A 14,072-nucleotide genomic window follows, 5' to 3' on the forward strand; every position below is an offset into this window, starting at 1 on the left:
TTCAGTGAAGTAGCTCACTGCTTGCAGGCCATGTGTGTTGTGATTGGTATCATTATCTGTGTGAAGCTCCACTTCGCCACTCAGTGTTCACAGTGGAAATATTCACTGCTGTGTTGACTGTGATTAAGTGCATTTATTTCCAGCTCTGGCCAAAGGGGGTGTTTGTTTTGAACAATGAAACTCTTTAAAACTTATGAAATAAAATATCAATTGATTTCAGTTCAATTTGCACACCAGGATAGCTATGTTGCTTTAAAAAAAAAAAAAAAAAAAAAAAAAAAAAACACTCTTTGGTCAGGTTTGTGTTTAGCTACAAGCTTTAAAACAATTGAGATCCATGTCACTTTTTTTTTAGCCGAAATACCTGTGAAGGCAAATACGTTTAAACTAGTTGGAGTTATGGTGAGGACACAATTTCCTGCATGTCTGCATGTGTGATAACTTTCAGTACTACCAAGAGACAGCTTTTTATAGGTGTAGGTAATACTTGGTGGGCAGAAGTAAATCAGCAGTGAAAGGCAGTCTTTGTCATGACAAGCTAATTGTCAAGTTATGCAGGTGAATTTGCTGAAGAGTTATCTCTGTTACTTCAGGGTGAATTAGTTACCTTGTGTGAGGACAGTAGGTTTTCTGTTGCCCTGCTTAATAACACCTGAATAAATTAAGGCAGTGTACAACCAAAAGGTAAAATGGAGCTCATCCCATAGGTCTGTTCAGACCAACAGGTGTTATTCTTTACAGAGAGAAGAGAAATTCTGAAAAAGACAGTGTACAGAGCTCTGTAGAAGAATTTCCTGATACAGGTGCAGTCTCTTCAATGTGTGACCAAAGTAAAAGTCCTGTTTCTGCTGAAGTTCTCACTCAGTCATGTGATTTGAGGAAGAAAGAGTTTTGGTAAAATGTTAACCAGAGTAACCATCCTTTGAAGCATCTCTGTTTCTAAATGAGGGTAAAAATAGTAATGGAAGGAAATAGCAATGATAACGAAAAACATTGTATTGTATGCTCTTAGGAGGACATTTTCACTCCTCCCCCGTCATCCTCCCATTTTGGAGTCATTGGAGTCGATTTATTTTTTCTCCATCACATTTGAGTTTAACTGTTCCTGAGGCATTACTAATGAAACAAAACTTAAAAATGAAGATTGAATGAAAGGCTTAGTTGTAGGGCAGTGAAGGGGTAAATGCCTACTTCTTGAACCCTTTCTTATGAGGGCAAGTTAGCAAAGCACCTCAGGATTTGTGAATCGGATTCGTAAGTTTGTTAGAGCATGCTGAGTAGTAAGACTCAGGATAATAAGACATGTTCTGCTGAGAGACCAAGTACATACTAGTTAGTAATGCATGGCTTTTCCTTAGAGCTTTTTTCCATGTGCTTGTCCTTGCATGTAAATCACATCCATCACCAAGTCACGCTTGCTCAGCCTAAAGGGACTGAAAGAAATTGGGAGGTGGGATAAAGAGGTGTATTTTCCTCTCAAGAGCTGCATTCACTGGGACTTCAGCACCTTCACAGTTTCCTAATAGTAGCAGATGTAGTTTTTATTTCTAGCGTTGCTTGAAACACTCTTGGGATGAACCTAAATGTTCTGCATTTTGTTCATGTTCCCTGCGGCATTGCTTTACTTGGGCTGATCCAAAGGTAAATATCAATAAAACTGGGCCTGACATCTCCCACAATAAGTACCGTTTTCTCCCATCATGCTACAAGTACGATGTGCCCTGTGTAGGCAGGGCTGCACTATATTTTACTATACGCTATGCATCGTCCTTGCATGAATGGATGAAAACAATGAAGTAGCAATTAGGGATGTCTTGTTTTGAGGTATGACCGTGAAGCACACAAAAATGGGCCTTATTTGCTTCTAGTTAAGGCTTCTTTTAGGAACAGCACTGGTTTCCGCATGGGGAAAACCTCTTCTTTATTCAGCTGGTACCTACTCTTAATGTACAGGCAAACCATATGTCTGTGCTCCAGAAAGACCCAGGACCTTGCAACTCTCCTGCCTCTTCCCATGAGAAATATGCTCTTCCTAGCACTTAGAGGGTTTCCATTAGGTCTTTTTCAGCCCTAAATGTGGAGAGAAAGTAGTGTAATAAAAACCAGTGAGATCTTATGGAAGGGGAAAGTGGTATTTACGTACAAAATGTTTAAGCGGGTTGATTTTATGTGTTTGTACTATCACACTTTGATTTCATCCATAACTGTGTACTTGTAAGCATCAGGATGGGGCAAGTGCATCAGAACAGGCTGGCTTCAGAGAACAAGAGACACCATCTGACAACTCATTAAGTCTCAGAGGTGCCTCTGGATGGGAGTTACAAACTAGTTTTTGGAGGACTATGCCCTTTACATACAGTCTTCCCCCCCCTTTTTTTTTTTCCTCTCCCCTCATTTTCAATACAGTGGAGGTCTGGCCTCCTGTCTGACAAGAAAAAGGGTGTGTGTGATATACTGCAACTACTATCTTAACTGTCCTCCTGCAGGGAGGATGCAGAGGCTTTGTGGCTGTGCCATAAGCAAGATGTTCCTCTGTTTCCCTGCTAGAAGCAGTGTCCTGGGAATGGGATCCTTTGTTATCAATGCAGGCCTCTTTTTTTCTTTCTCTTTGTGGTGCTTTCTGAGGCTTCACACACGTTTCCTTTCATACTTAATTCATACCAACCAGTAGATATTTCTGTTATTAAATTGTGTGGTCACTGGGTAAAATTCCTGGCACAGGTATACCCTTTAAGCTGCATATGGGTAACCTCCTACTATGAAAGAACAAGACTTTTCTTTCAAGCATCTAGAATGCTTATTAATATCTGAAAACTCAGAAGAAACCTAACCAAGCAAAAAGAAACCCATGTGTATTTTCGCTGAGCCTGCAGTAAATTATTGATTCTGAAATTTATTTTTGGACTATTACAGCTTTCTACTGGTAACATAAAAAATCTTAAATTTAATGTGCAACATTAAAATACAAACTGATAAAGCTAAAACACTTTCTTCCCTGTGCTAAGCTGTGTTAAGCTGTATTGGTGGAAGAGAAGGCATTGGTATAAAGTTACCCTTGTGGATTTGTTCTAGTAATACAATAACATACAGAATCCTAGCTGTAGCTATACAGGTAAAAGTCTTCTATGACAGGCACGCGTCTTCTATTTTAACTTACCCCATTTTAGATTTTGACCATTGAATTAGTTCTTATTTCTTTGTTTTCTCTAGAAATTTCTGCAGTATTTCTTGTTTAAACCTTTGCATGGAACTTGTCTTCAAGACACAATACCTGCAATAGCAGAGAAATTGAGAATAACACAAGGATTCCTGGGGGAAAGAAAGGGTGGAGTAATAGATGCTATGATGTTGTTAAACCTCTTTAAACTGTTCACATTAAAATCACAGGTGGAATCTTGTGTGACTTCTACTTGCAGGTATACAGGGCTCATAATGTGATTTGCTAAAAATGTTGGGTGGTTGATTTTGAGCTAAGAGACAGTGGATTTCAACAGTATGGTTACACTTGTGTGTAAGTTCAAAAATCTAGAATTTGGGTATATGGAAAGAATATCTGGTGATGAAGATTTGCATTTTGGAGAATACAAAGCAAACTGGGGCCCATGTCTAATTAGTAATTACTTCCTGGACTATGGTTTTTTGCCTTTTTTTTTTTTTTTAAATTCACTACTCTGTGAAAAATAGTTGATTTAAAATTTTATTGCCTTCTCCTACGTCTTGCTAGTTCCGTGTGGAGAAGCATTGTATCCCTATTTGAAACAGCCAGTAGGAAAGAAATAGGAAAGATGAATTACCTACAGTATGTATTGGTTATGTTTAGAGTCCCTGGTTTTGTCAGGTGAGTGACTCAACATCATCAAGTTGCAAACAAAGGACAAAACAGACTTTTCAGTTGTTTGAAGTATTTAAAAATGTGATTTTCCTTCTTTCTGCTGGCATGTCAGGTTTTTTCTTCTTAATTGGTTAATATCTTTAGGTCTCAAAGGAGACAGATTTCAGTCTTTTCTCCTTAATTCCCTTTCTCAGTCATGTTCAGTTCCTCCCAGAACAGCAAGGTTCAAGTTGACAGGGGAAAAAAAAAAAAAAGACTTGAGAAAAGCAGAAGGTGGCCTTTATGCTTCACTCTAGGAGAGGATGTGTTTTTTTATGTGAAAGTTGTTCTTCTTGTGGTGCTTTTTAATCCTTTTTTTTGGAAGTGGGGAAAGTAATGTGGACAGTATTGTACTTCCAGTGGTGATCTGTGCTGGGATGTGACACTGTTTTGTTGGCCATACAATTCTGTTTATTGCATGGGGTGCTGAGGGACTGCTGAACTGCCCTTATCGTTGGTCTCCATATCTGCAGTTGACCTGACCTGTTGCACGCCCTGTGGAAGTACTTCTGAAGGGAGCAGGTTGCGTTGTAAACTTTTCTCTCTGTGACTAACTCTTTCCTGCTCATTGTCTGGTCTGTGAGACATGGAGAGAATCAATGCTTTGTGGGTTAATAACATGATAACACTTTGAAGAAGTATTGCCCTGGTGTGTTTTGTTCTGAGTAGTCTCAGAGCTCTGCAGGTGGGACTCAAGTCAGAGGTAATTCATCTTTTGAAGAAATCCTTCAACCAGTGTGCATTTTGCATTGTGTTTCCCTCTATCTGCCTTTCTATTGATGCTGGGGGTTAGCAGTTCTAGACCTCCTCCTTCTCCCAGAGTTGCACAGTGTTCAGAAGCAAACCTTGCTGGTTTTGGTAGGGAAGAACTGACTGCTACTGATAGTGGTTTTGTTTTGTTTTTTCCTTCCCCAAAATAGCACCCAAATACAACATCAGCTTGACTTTAACATTTAAAATCTTTAAGTAAATCCTCCTTCCTCTTCATGTCCCTTTTTTTCTGGTTGTTTATCAGCAGTAGTACAAAGTCCTCAATGCGACACAGGAGTGCAAGCATTTGGAGATCTTGACCAACGCAGATTCTATCAAAGAGGTGTAATGAGGTTCATGGAGATGTGCATGAAAAATATAAAGGGCTGAATCACATGCAGGAGCCAGTGTGAATTTTTTTTTTCTTGTCATCTTATCAGCACAGCTTTACTTTACTCATTTACATAGTAATACCATTCAGTGACTTGGAGGAATCTTTAAATAACACCTTTGTTAAGGTTATGCAGGAAAAGCACAGGAAAGAACATTTTCAGAATTGCCTTTGGGTAGCTGGATATAGTCAGTGCTGACCCTGCAAATGTTCAGAGATGTAAATAGTGGTTGGATTACAGCAATTCACAGAGCAGGAAGGAAGCACAAGATTGCACATGCCAAAAAAAAAAAAAAAAAAGGTTCCTTATGCATTTAAAAAAACACTATAAAATCTTTTTTGTATCTTTCTGTTTTTGTAATTTGCTTTTCTCTTAAGAAATTAACATAGAAATGTTTTTCTATTTGAAATAAAATAAGTCAAATAAGTTTTCCAGTATTTTATTTGACAACAGTCTGCTGCGTTTGGTGTAATAATTGTAGTATAGAATTTCAGACCCCAAGTTATGCTGGAGGTTAAACAAAGTGATGCAACAGTCCCCTCCTCACCCCTCAGAAATGTGTAGATCTAGATATGGAGTGAGACAGTGTGTGATGCATTACTAGAGGTTTATTTCCACATCACCCACAACTAATAGCCTCTTGGGACTAATCACAAGTATAAATGAATCCTCTGAGATTTGTGCTCCTCTCTCTGGTAATATAATGAAGCCTGCTTTGAAATGCCTTGGTGCAAAAAGTTGGTGGCAGTACTCAATGCATCTAGTTCAGGAAATTGGACATCTCTGAGTCTCTTCTATTACTTATATTTTATGGGGGTGTTTGCTGAGATATATAATACTGCTGAGTTAAAAGAAGTTTTTTTTTTTTTTTTTTTTTTTTTTTTTAAAAGGCTTACTAGTGGTTAAAAAAGAAAAGCAGGACACAAACAGACCTAGTTACTTGTGTGATCAAAAGACATTTTTCCTTGCTGAGGTCTTTGCTGTTCAGAGATGTGTTAGAATAGTAAGTGTTGCCAGAATTCTGCCTGGACTATGTAAGGTGTGAAAAGCTTAATTATGAATGAGTACTCTCATTCTGGTCAGTGTTGAAATACAGAAGCTAATTTTGCACCTGTCATATTTCACGCTGCAGCTGGTTGGCTTATTAGCTATTACTTTCCCCCAGCACCAATATCCAACCTCCCTCCCCATACACTTCCAAAAATACTAAAGTTGTGCTTTTAGTAGGGGACACTGCACAAGTGCTTCCTTGTGAGAAGTGGAGGTCCATGCAAGACTTCATGCCTTGTTTCTGAAAAATTTACCTTTGCCTGAACAGAAGTTGCTCTGACCTGCCACTGAGACTGAAGGTTTCTGGATACCATAATTCAGAGGACTGCGAAGTAAAGAGATCTCCTAAGTGCTCTAGGCTGGTTTCATACACCAAGTTTTCTGAAGCCCTTGAGGCATTTCAAGCCTCTTCTCCAATTCTAGCTCAGAAATAACTAGCCTTTATAGCTCTTAGTGAGAAATTGTTTTGAAAGGAGACTTCAGGTGCCCTGCTCTAGATGGTCCTGTATGGAACCAGTGGCTTGGACATAGGGAGTACACAGCAGAATCTAAGTCACAGGTAAATCTGACCATAGACTGGAGCTATACCTCTGCACCAAGGATATGAGGCAGTTTGGTGCAGGCTTGCAGAGGAAAAAAATGATGCCTTTTCCAGGAGGAAAAAAAAAAAAGCCATTTCCAATTGGAAAAAAATAAAACAACCGGGTTTCATAATTCACCAAAAGAGGTAGTTTCCCTTTTGGAAGAATGTAAACAGTATAAGACAAACTCTCAAGCAGACACGCATTCTTCAGACATATCTGACCACCTGTAGTTTTGATAAGTGGAACTAATCCAGTTGATGTCTGAGATGCTGTTGAAGCTTAAAGATTTTATGTTTGGGACATAGTTACGTCTGCCATGTTTTACTGCATTGACAGTATGAGTCAAGTTTCCAAAGGCTGCCAGTGACATGAATTACTGTGAAAGTGAGAGAGTATGTATGTATGCAGAGGTGACACAACATATTAAAAACAAACAAGCAAACAAAGTCTGTAGTTTCCAAGAAGTAAAAGCAAAGCACACTTGACATGTTGAAATGTCATGAACTTACGTGTATCTTGAAACAAGGAAACTTAATCAGTGTTTTTATGTTGTTGCTTTAAAGAAAAAGGAAACAAAGTATGAAAGTTGTCCTATATTGAGCTTCTCAGACCAGCTACAGGACAATGTGCTTTTATCTAATGTCTCATGCCTTTGATATTTGTGGAGGGGGCAGGAAGCTAGCAGATAAATTCTTTTGAGTGACTTGTACACAGTTTAGCATATCTCCACAAGTTCTTGTTTGAGTCAATAAAGCTACAGAATAGTGGAAGTTGGGCATTGTGATTATTCTTACAGGGTTAATGTCGTAGCTCTGAATTCAAAGGAGTTTGCAACTACCCATATGTGTCTCATACGTACTGTTCGGTAGGCAGGTTTAGTGATGGGGAAAGGCAGTGCTATTTAATACATTTCCCCCCTGTGAATTTTCATGATTCTACAATCTGTTAATAAAATTAAAAAGGGTATTTTCAAGCTAATTGTCATTAAATCTTTCAAATTTCAGAGAGGAGACTCTGAGTCTTCAGCAGATGGTTGGAAATGAAATGCACATTGGGGGGACCAGAGGCCCTGCCAAATCTGGACCTTGAACAGAGCTAGTCAAATAAACAGAAGTGAGACACAGCAGGGGTGGTTTGGAATAGGCTTTATTATGGCCAGAAAGCTTCAGGCTGTGAATGACCTAATCAACCTAAGCTCCAGACATGTACCTAAATTAGCTTCTACTCTACCATTCTCATAACACTCAATTTTGCTTCATTCAAACACTATACTAACAGATCTGAGCTCTTCTAAAAGTGAAAGGTTGTAAAGGTCCTGGCTTTTCCTCTTCTTATTGAATCTGCCCTATTCAATTCTCCTAATACCTGTATTCTTAATTTTCTCCTTTAGTTCCCCCCATTATTTTCTGAGACTCAGTTCTTGCACTTTCCATGCATTTGGTGAGTTTCAAATGACTGCTTCTGTGAGAACAAGAAAGAGAAGTAATGGGAGCAGAGCTGCTTGGTCTGGGGACTCTGGTGGGCAGTCCATTTCACGGTTCTCCCGAAGGGTTTTGTGTGACCTTGTTCAAGTCTGCTGTCTTGGGTGCATGTTTGCAATGTGGAGATAAAGTAACGTGCCCTTCCAAAAGGGGGAGGCATGCTCTAGGTTATATAAAGCACCACTCCAAACTGATCTCTTCCTATATGCATTTCCTATGCTGCAAGGTCCCTACTTCAGTTATGACTGCTGTATGCTACTTGAATAATAAGCAAGCTTGGACTTGTCTCAGTTCATTTAACTAGTCTTGGCGTGTTTTCATGTGTACCGCCCACAAACGTTACCATGTGTAGTCCTGCTAGTACAACTGTCTGCAGGGAGTATCTCTGAATGCCACGGGGACACAGGCTTGTTCTGAAAATGCTTGTACAGACAATAAACAATAAAAAAAAAAAAAGAAGTAATGAGACTGATCATATTTAAGCATTAGCCAGGGCAACAACAAAGTGCTATGGGTGTCTTCCAGTTAATAACTAAGTGGTAAGAAGCATTGTGTTGGCAACTAACCTTTAAAGAGTGATGCAATGTGAAGTTTCGTACTACAACAGCTTGTCAGTCACTGTGCTGTGAATAAGGTTAGGAAACTGCTCTAGCTTTATTTAAAAAAATAACATTATATATGGCCATGTAAACCTTTCTCACTTTTTTTTTTTCATGTATAGAAGATATAGTGTCATGGCCTTTGAATCAGTCTCTGCTTCACACCAATAGACACGAGCTTTTGAAATGCTTTTGTGAAAAGTAAATTACTGTTGAGAAACAGGGAGAGAGGTTATTTAGGCTGTTTGATGTGAGTACATAAAAAGTCACTTGGATTTATGAGGAATTATTGCCCTGGAATTCAAGGGGACGGGAGTTAATCTCATTGACTAGGTGGTGGTTCACATTGCTTGAGGTAGTATCCTTAAGTTCTGGGACAACGTTATCACAGTTTTGGCATGAATTCAGTGGCTCACACAGCGATATGTGTTCACAGTATATCAGATAGTTTTCCCTTTGTCGTTCTGGTTGGAAGTGTCCGTAGTTAGAATGATTTACTGGGATTTTAATTCCCTTTACAATTAGTAGGAATGTTTGAGCCCACCAGCTTTTATTCAGAGCCCATTGAAGCTAATGGAGGGGGAAAAAATCCCTTTGACCTCATTTGGCATTGGCTCAAGCCATTTGTGTCTGAAGCTGATGGCTTCATCAAAACCCACTTAACCTTCTAGGGATGAGTGTGTGACAGGGATTGCTCAGGTCATTCTTGAGCTTCATGGGCTTGCTGGAAGGGGTCGATCACTTTGCACAGTTATTCTCTTGCTTACCAACCTAGGTGAAAGGAGTAATTAGAAAAGTAACAAAATCTTGTGTGATATTTTGTACTGTCTCTAATAATATGTGATCTGATTTCAGTGTCTTTTGGGCAACATAGACTCTTTTAACTATATGAATACTAACAGAAAAACATACCTTAGAATTAACCTTCTGACACGCTTCTTTTCTTTTCAAAGTTTTGAAAGTCCCCAAGGTGAGAAAACAAACATCTTCCCTGTAGCTATTCAGAAGTATTCCTGAATCTTTGCCTATTTGAGCCATTCTGTTCCTCCCCCCATTCCCCTCATTACTGGTTCACAGATTTTTTTTTATTTTTTATTTTTCTCTCACAAGAAAACCAGAAGACAAAGAGGATGAACACAGATACAGAGAAACTGATCTGCCCTCCTTAACCTTTCTCAAAAGACAGGTGACATAATATGTATCATCATCTCTTTAGTCTAATCCATTATAATATATATAAAAAAATATGAGACAGCACATTAGAAACTTCTTCTCTCCTGGAGAATTAATTTTTCTCAAGCCCTCCTGCTCCATTCATTTTTTCTTTAAGTTCAACTTTGCACCACACAGAAGGTGGCTTTTCATGGTGTTTCTCCAGGTTATATCCCACCAGAACACTGGAAGAGAGCTCCATTATTCCTGAATGCAGTTTTTTATTGTAAGGTAGGACAAATATAATGAACCTACAAAGTGGATCTTATTTTTCTGCCCCCAGAGGTTAAGGGAAAGTCTTGCAGGCACCAACAGGATTCTGGGTTAGGGTTAAGGTCCTGGGCAATCTGCTGTAGGGGACCCTGCAGCAGGGGGCAGAGGTACTGGACCGGATGACTTCCTGAAGTGCTTTCCCACCTTAACTGCTCTGTGATTCTGAGTTTCAAGTGTGAATTTGTTCAATGGCAACAAAAGAAGAGCTGAATGCGAAGTCCTCCAGGGCAAAATCAAGAGGAAGCTGATCTCTTGTGCTTTTTCATTGGGCTGCAGTACTGAGTTAAAATGACTCCAAAGGTGCTTGTGAGACTACTGGACATCCCATTTCTTGGTCTAGAGCCTCTGGCCTGGATCTTTTGATGTGTTCCTGGTCCATTTGATTAGTGCTAGTGATTAGCTACTTCCACTGTAGAAGGTTTTGTTTACAAAGCAATGTGCAGGGGTTTGGTGCGTGTGACACCATTAAATGTTAATGTGCGTTTTTCAAACAAGACGCCTCAAGGCTAGAGGTAATTCTTTGATCTTTAAAAAGCTTGCCACATAGGGGAGTAAGCTTGAATGTATACTTGTGTGTGTGAACACTTGCAGGTTATTAGACTTTAGTTTCAGGGCTGTAGGACTTTGCAGAAATGATTCAAATTTCAAAAGGTTCAAAATAAACATGAATTCCTTTTTATCTCAAGGGATTTAGAGGGGTATAAAATAAACCTTTAATGGCTAGAGCCCTGCTTTATTAATTGCTTTGCTGAAGAGATAAAAACCTGTGGGAGTTTGTGTATTAAAATGGGATGTGAACCAGCAGAAATCTAAGCAGAATCTGAATTTGGTTTAAAGAGAGTAAGAAATACACAGCTTAGTGTTCCTCTGTGTTTAAAAGATTATTACCTTAATATATACAGTTTCTTTGTTTTTAAGGAAGTGTGCTTGGATTGAGCCGTAATTATACGTAAAAGCATTTGAGCTAGTCATTCAGTATCGAAGGAGTAGGATCTGTCTAAACAAAATGACAAGCAATTAGGGAGCCTGGGGGAGTTGTCTATTTGTCATATCTGAAAATAAACTTATCAAATTATTACTCAAATTGTTCCAAGCCTGACAGCTGTATCTACAAAGGCTCCTTACAGTAACTTTGCAAAAATGGTTCTATTTTGTATGCTGTTTTTGACAGGGGGCAGTGGAACAGAGTTCTGTCAGTTTTTCTGATTGTTTTTTTATCAGGATTTTTTTTTTTTCAGTTTCCATGTACAGAGTTCATCACAAGGAGGACTACTGATAGAAGGTGAACCTTTTTGCTTGCTGGATGCAAAATGGTCTCTTTAGACAAAAAAAAAAAAAAAAAAAAAAAAGGTACAATCTTTAAGAAAGGTACCTGACTGCTAGAGTTCTGCTGGTTTTGAACTGATACATTAAGAATTTAAGTTGAAATTGCTATCTTGTTGAATTTCCTATTTCTGGTTTTTGACTTGCTTCTATATTTGTTGCGCTTTTTAAAATAAAGAATACCTGGTTTTATTTAATTCTATGTGAAAGAAATACTGCATTACAATGCTTTGCATATTTTACCTCTTAACTCTATTATTTGTGTTTGTGAACTTTTTACAGAAAAAGAAAATTTTCTGGTATACTTGTTTAGCATCCATGGGTGGTGAAAGAAACTCAAAGGTTGAGTAATAACTTATACATAACAGAAAACTCAATGACAGAACTGCTGAGGTGAATTTAAAATCATGAACCGGACCTGCAGTGAGCATAAGGCTGAGTGCTGCGACCACTTATTGTCATGGATCTTGTTCAGAGCAAGGTATTGGAGCTGAGTGGAGCTTAAGGTTGTAAGCAAAGACCATAGCAGATGGGTCTCAATACTGATCCCCAAAGTAATCACGAATTGTTAGAGACAAAAATCCAAACCTGCGTATGAACTCTTCTGTTTACTTGGCAACATGTTCAATTTAATAGATCTCTGTTGCTTTTTTCCCATCCAATGGCACTAAAAATGCCACTTTGATGGAGAGAATATGCTGCCCTAAGAAATGTCTGGCAGAAAATTTTCATCTTTAAACTGACATCAAAGCTGCATTCACCTTGACTAAGAATGGGAATTTTTAACTTTTTTTTTCAATCCAGTTCCTTATCTAAACCATTATCTTGCACAGAAGTCTTAAAAATGGGTATTTTGGGGCTAAATAAGGTGCTTTTGTTGGAGGTTATTGAGACATGAAATGATTACTTATCATCCCTTGAAATGACATTACATTTAAATGCAGTGGTACATGGCCATTTACTACTACCTTCATCTCTGTTAATTCTTTGCTCACAGACTGCAAATTGAACATTCTCTCAACCTTATGGGATGTATGGAAATTCTCAGAGTTATAATTGCTTTTCAGTATGCCATCTTGCATGTTACACAATTTGAAGAGGTTTTCTTCAGAACAGAAAATGTTTAGTGAACCCCATGCTCTGTATTTTTTCCCCCCTCTTTAATCAGTTTTATCCATGAGTTCATCAAAGATTCAAAGGAAAAATAAAAATTGAACTCACTTGACCATGATTGATTTGAAAATTCAAGGGACAACCTCTAGGTTATTGATGGCTATGCATTGTTACCTGGGTATGCCTCTGAAACTCATCAGCATTCCGTGTCTTTGTTGTTGCTTCTGTTGTTTGCTTAGAGATAGGGCCAGTAAATTTAGATCTAGGCAAAATAACCTTATCAGACAAAGGTATGGAATTGTTTGAAAGTCTTTGCCTGAGTGAATGAACCCTTTTCCATAGAGGTCCGTAGGAAAACCAGAACAGAAAAATCTCACTTAAGAAAGCTGAGACCTGGTAAAGTTTCTCATGTGATGGAGGGTACCCAAATTCATTGCCCTTCTGAACTGGTGTTTGGGTGAATGTGAATGGGAGGGAGAATGTGAGAATGTGGGAGAGGAGAATGTGAATGGGACATCACGCTGATGCAGATACTCACGGATCTTGCTCCAAGGTGTGGGGGGAACTGTAGCACTGCACGGAAACTGGGAGTATGGGAACCCTTGGGAACCAGTGTACTTTGCTTGGGAAGCTCAAGGAGATGAGATTAATGAATGGTAAACTCTGCCTTAAGTTCCCTTTACATTTATTCCATTCATCAGGGCCAAGAGTGAATTTGCAAAAGGAAACTCACTATGGTAATTGGATCCTGATTTTTGTTCTCGAAGGTACCCCTCGGAGTGTACCTCTGCAAAGGCACTATGAGGTAAGGGGAGCCTCATTTAAGGGCCCGTGCTTATGTGTCTCTGATGACAGGTGTGATGCTGGATAAGCAGTTGGTTTTGAGATGCTCCACTGAAGTTTGCAGCAGTGCCGCTGCATGAATGGTCAATGTGAAGGTCACTAAGTGTGTGAGGAATAGTATAAATGCTAATCTGCATGAAAGATTCAGGCAGTCTGGAGAAATAGAACTATATTTCTGTCTCCGGGTAGGATATCAGGTGGTGAAAGCTGCCATGGTTCTTAGATCACTGACAGTCTTTCCAAATTGGGCTAGGAAATGGTTCTCCCCCTCCCCCCAGTGCACTCCTGTCACCCCCTACAAATAAAGCACTTGCATTTCCTGAATTGGTTTTCATGTTCCTCTCAGCATGCAAACTTATTTGCTGCTGTATCTCTACAGAAAGCCTTTTTTGCTCTCCTGCCCCCCACCCCTAAACTTTATTCTCATTGAAACAGGTATTTACACTCCTATTTAAATAATTGTATTTAGATAACTTGGATAAAACTGCTCACCAGTGAATTCCTGAACAATCTTAACGCTGAGTTACAACAGCAGAAAATCTGCCTTACCCCCTCTGCATTTTAATTTTAGGTTGCGCGTG

General features: G+C 39.0%; 1 protein-coding gene across 1 annotated transcript in view; it reads left to right on the top strand.

Annotated features, from left to right (window-relative positions):
• Positions 1 to 13,448: 13,448 nt before the first annotated feature.
• CNTNAP5 (contactin associated protein family member 5) overlaps positions 13,449 to 14,072 on the top strand; it is a 216,383-nt gene continuing 215,759 nt past the window's right edge. Inside the window, exon 1 of the mRNA XM_050711667.1 lies at positions 13,449 to 13,453. Within this exon, the coding sequence (XP_050567624.1) occupies positions 13,449 to 13,453 (5 nt within the window). The remainder of the gene's footprint in view (positions 13,454 to 14,072) is intronic.

This window comes from Cygnus atratus, chromosome 6 (assembly GCF_013377495.2).
Source record: "Cygnus atratus isolate AKBS03 ecotype Queensland, Australia chromosome 6, CAtr_DNAZoo_HiC_assembly, whole genome shotgun sequence".
Lineage (NCBI taxonomy): Eukaryota > Metazoa > Chordata > Aves > Anseriformes > Anatidae > Cygnus > Cygnus atratus.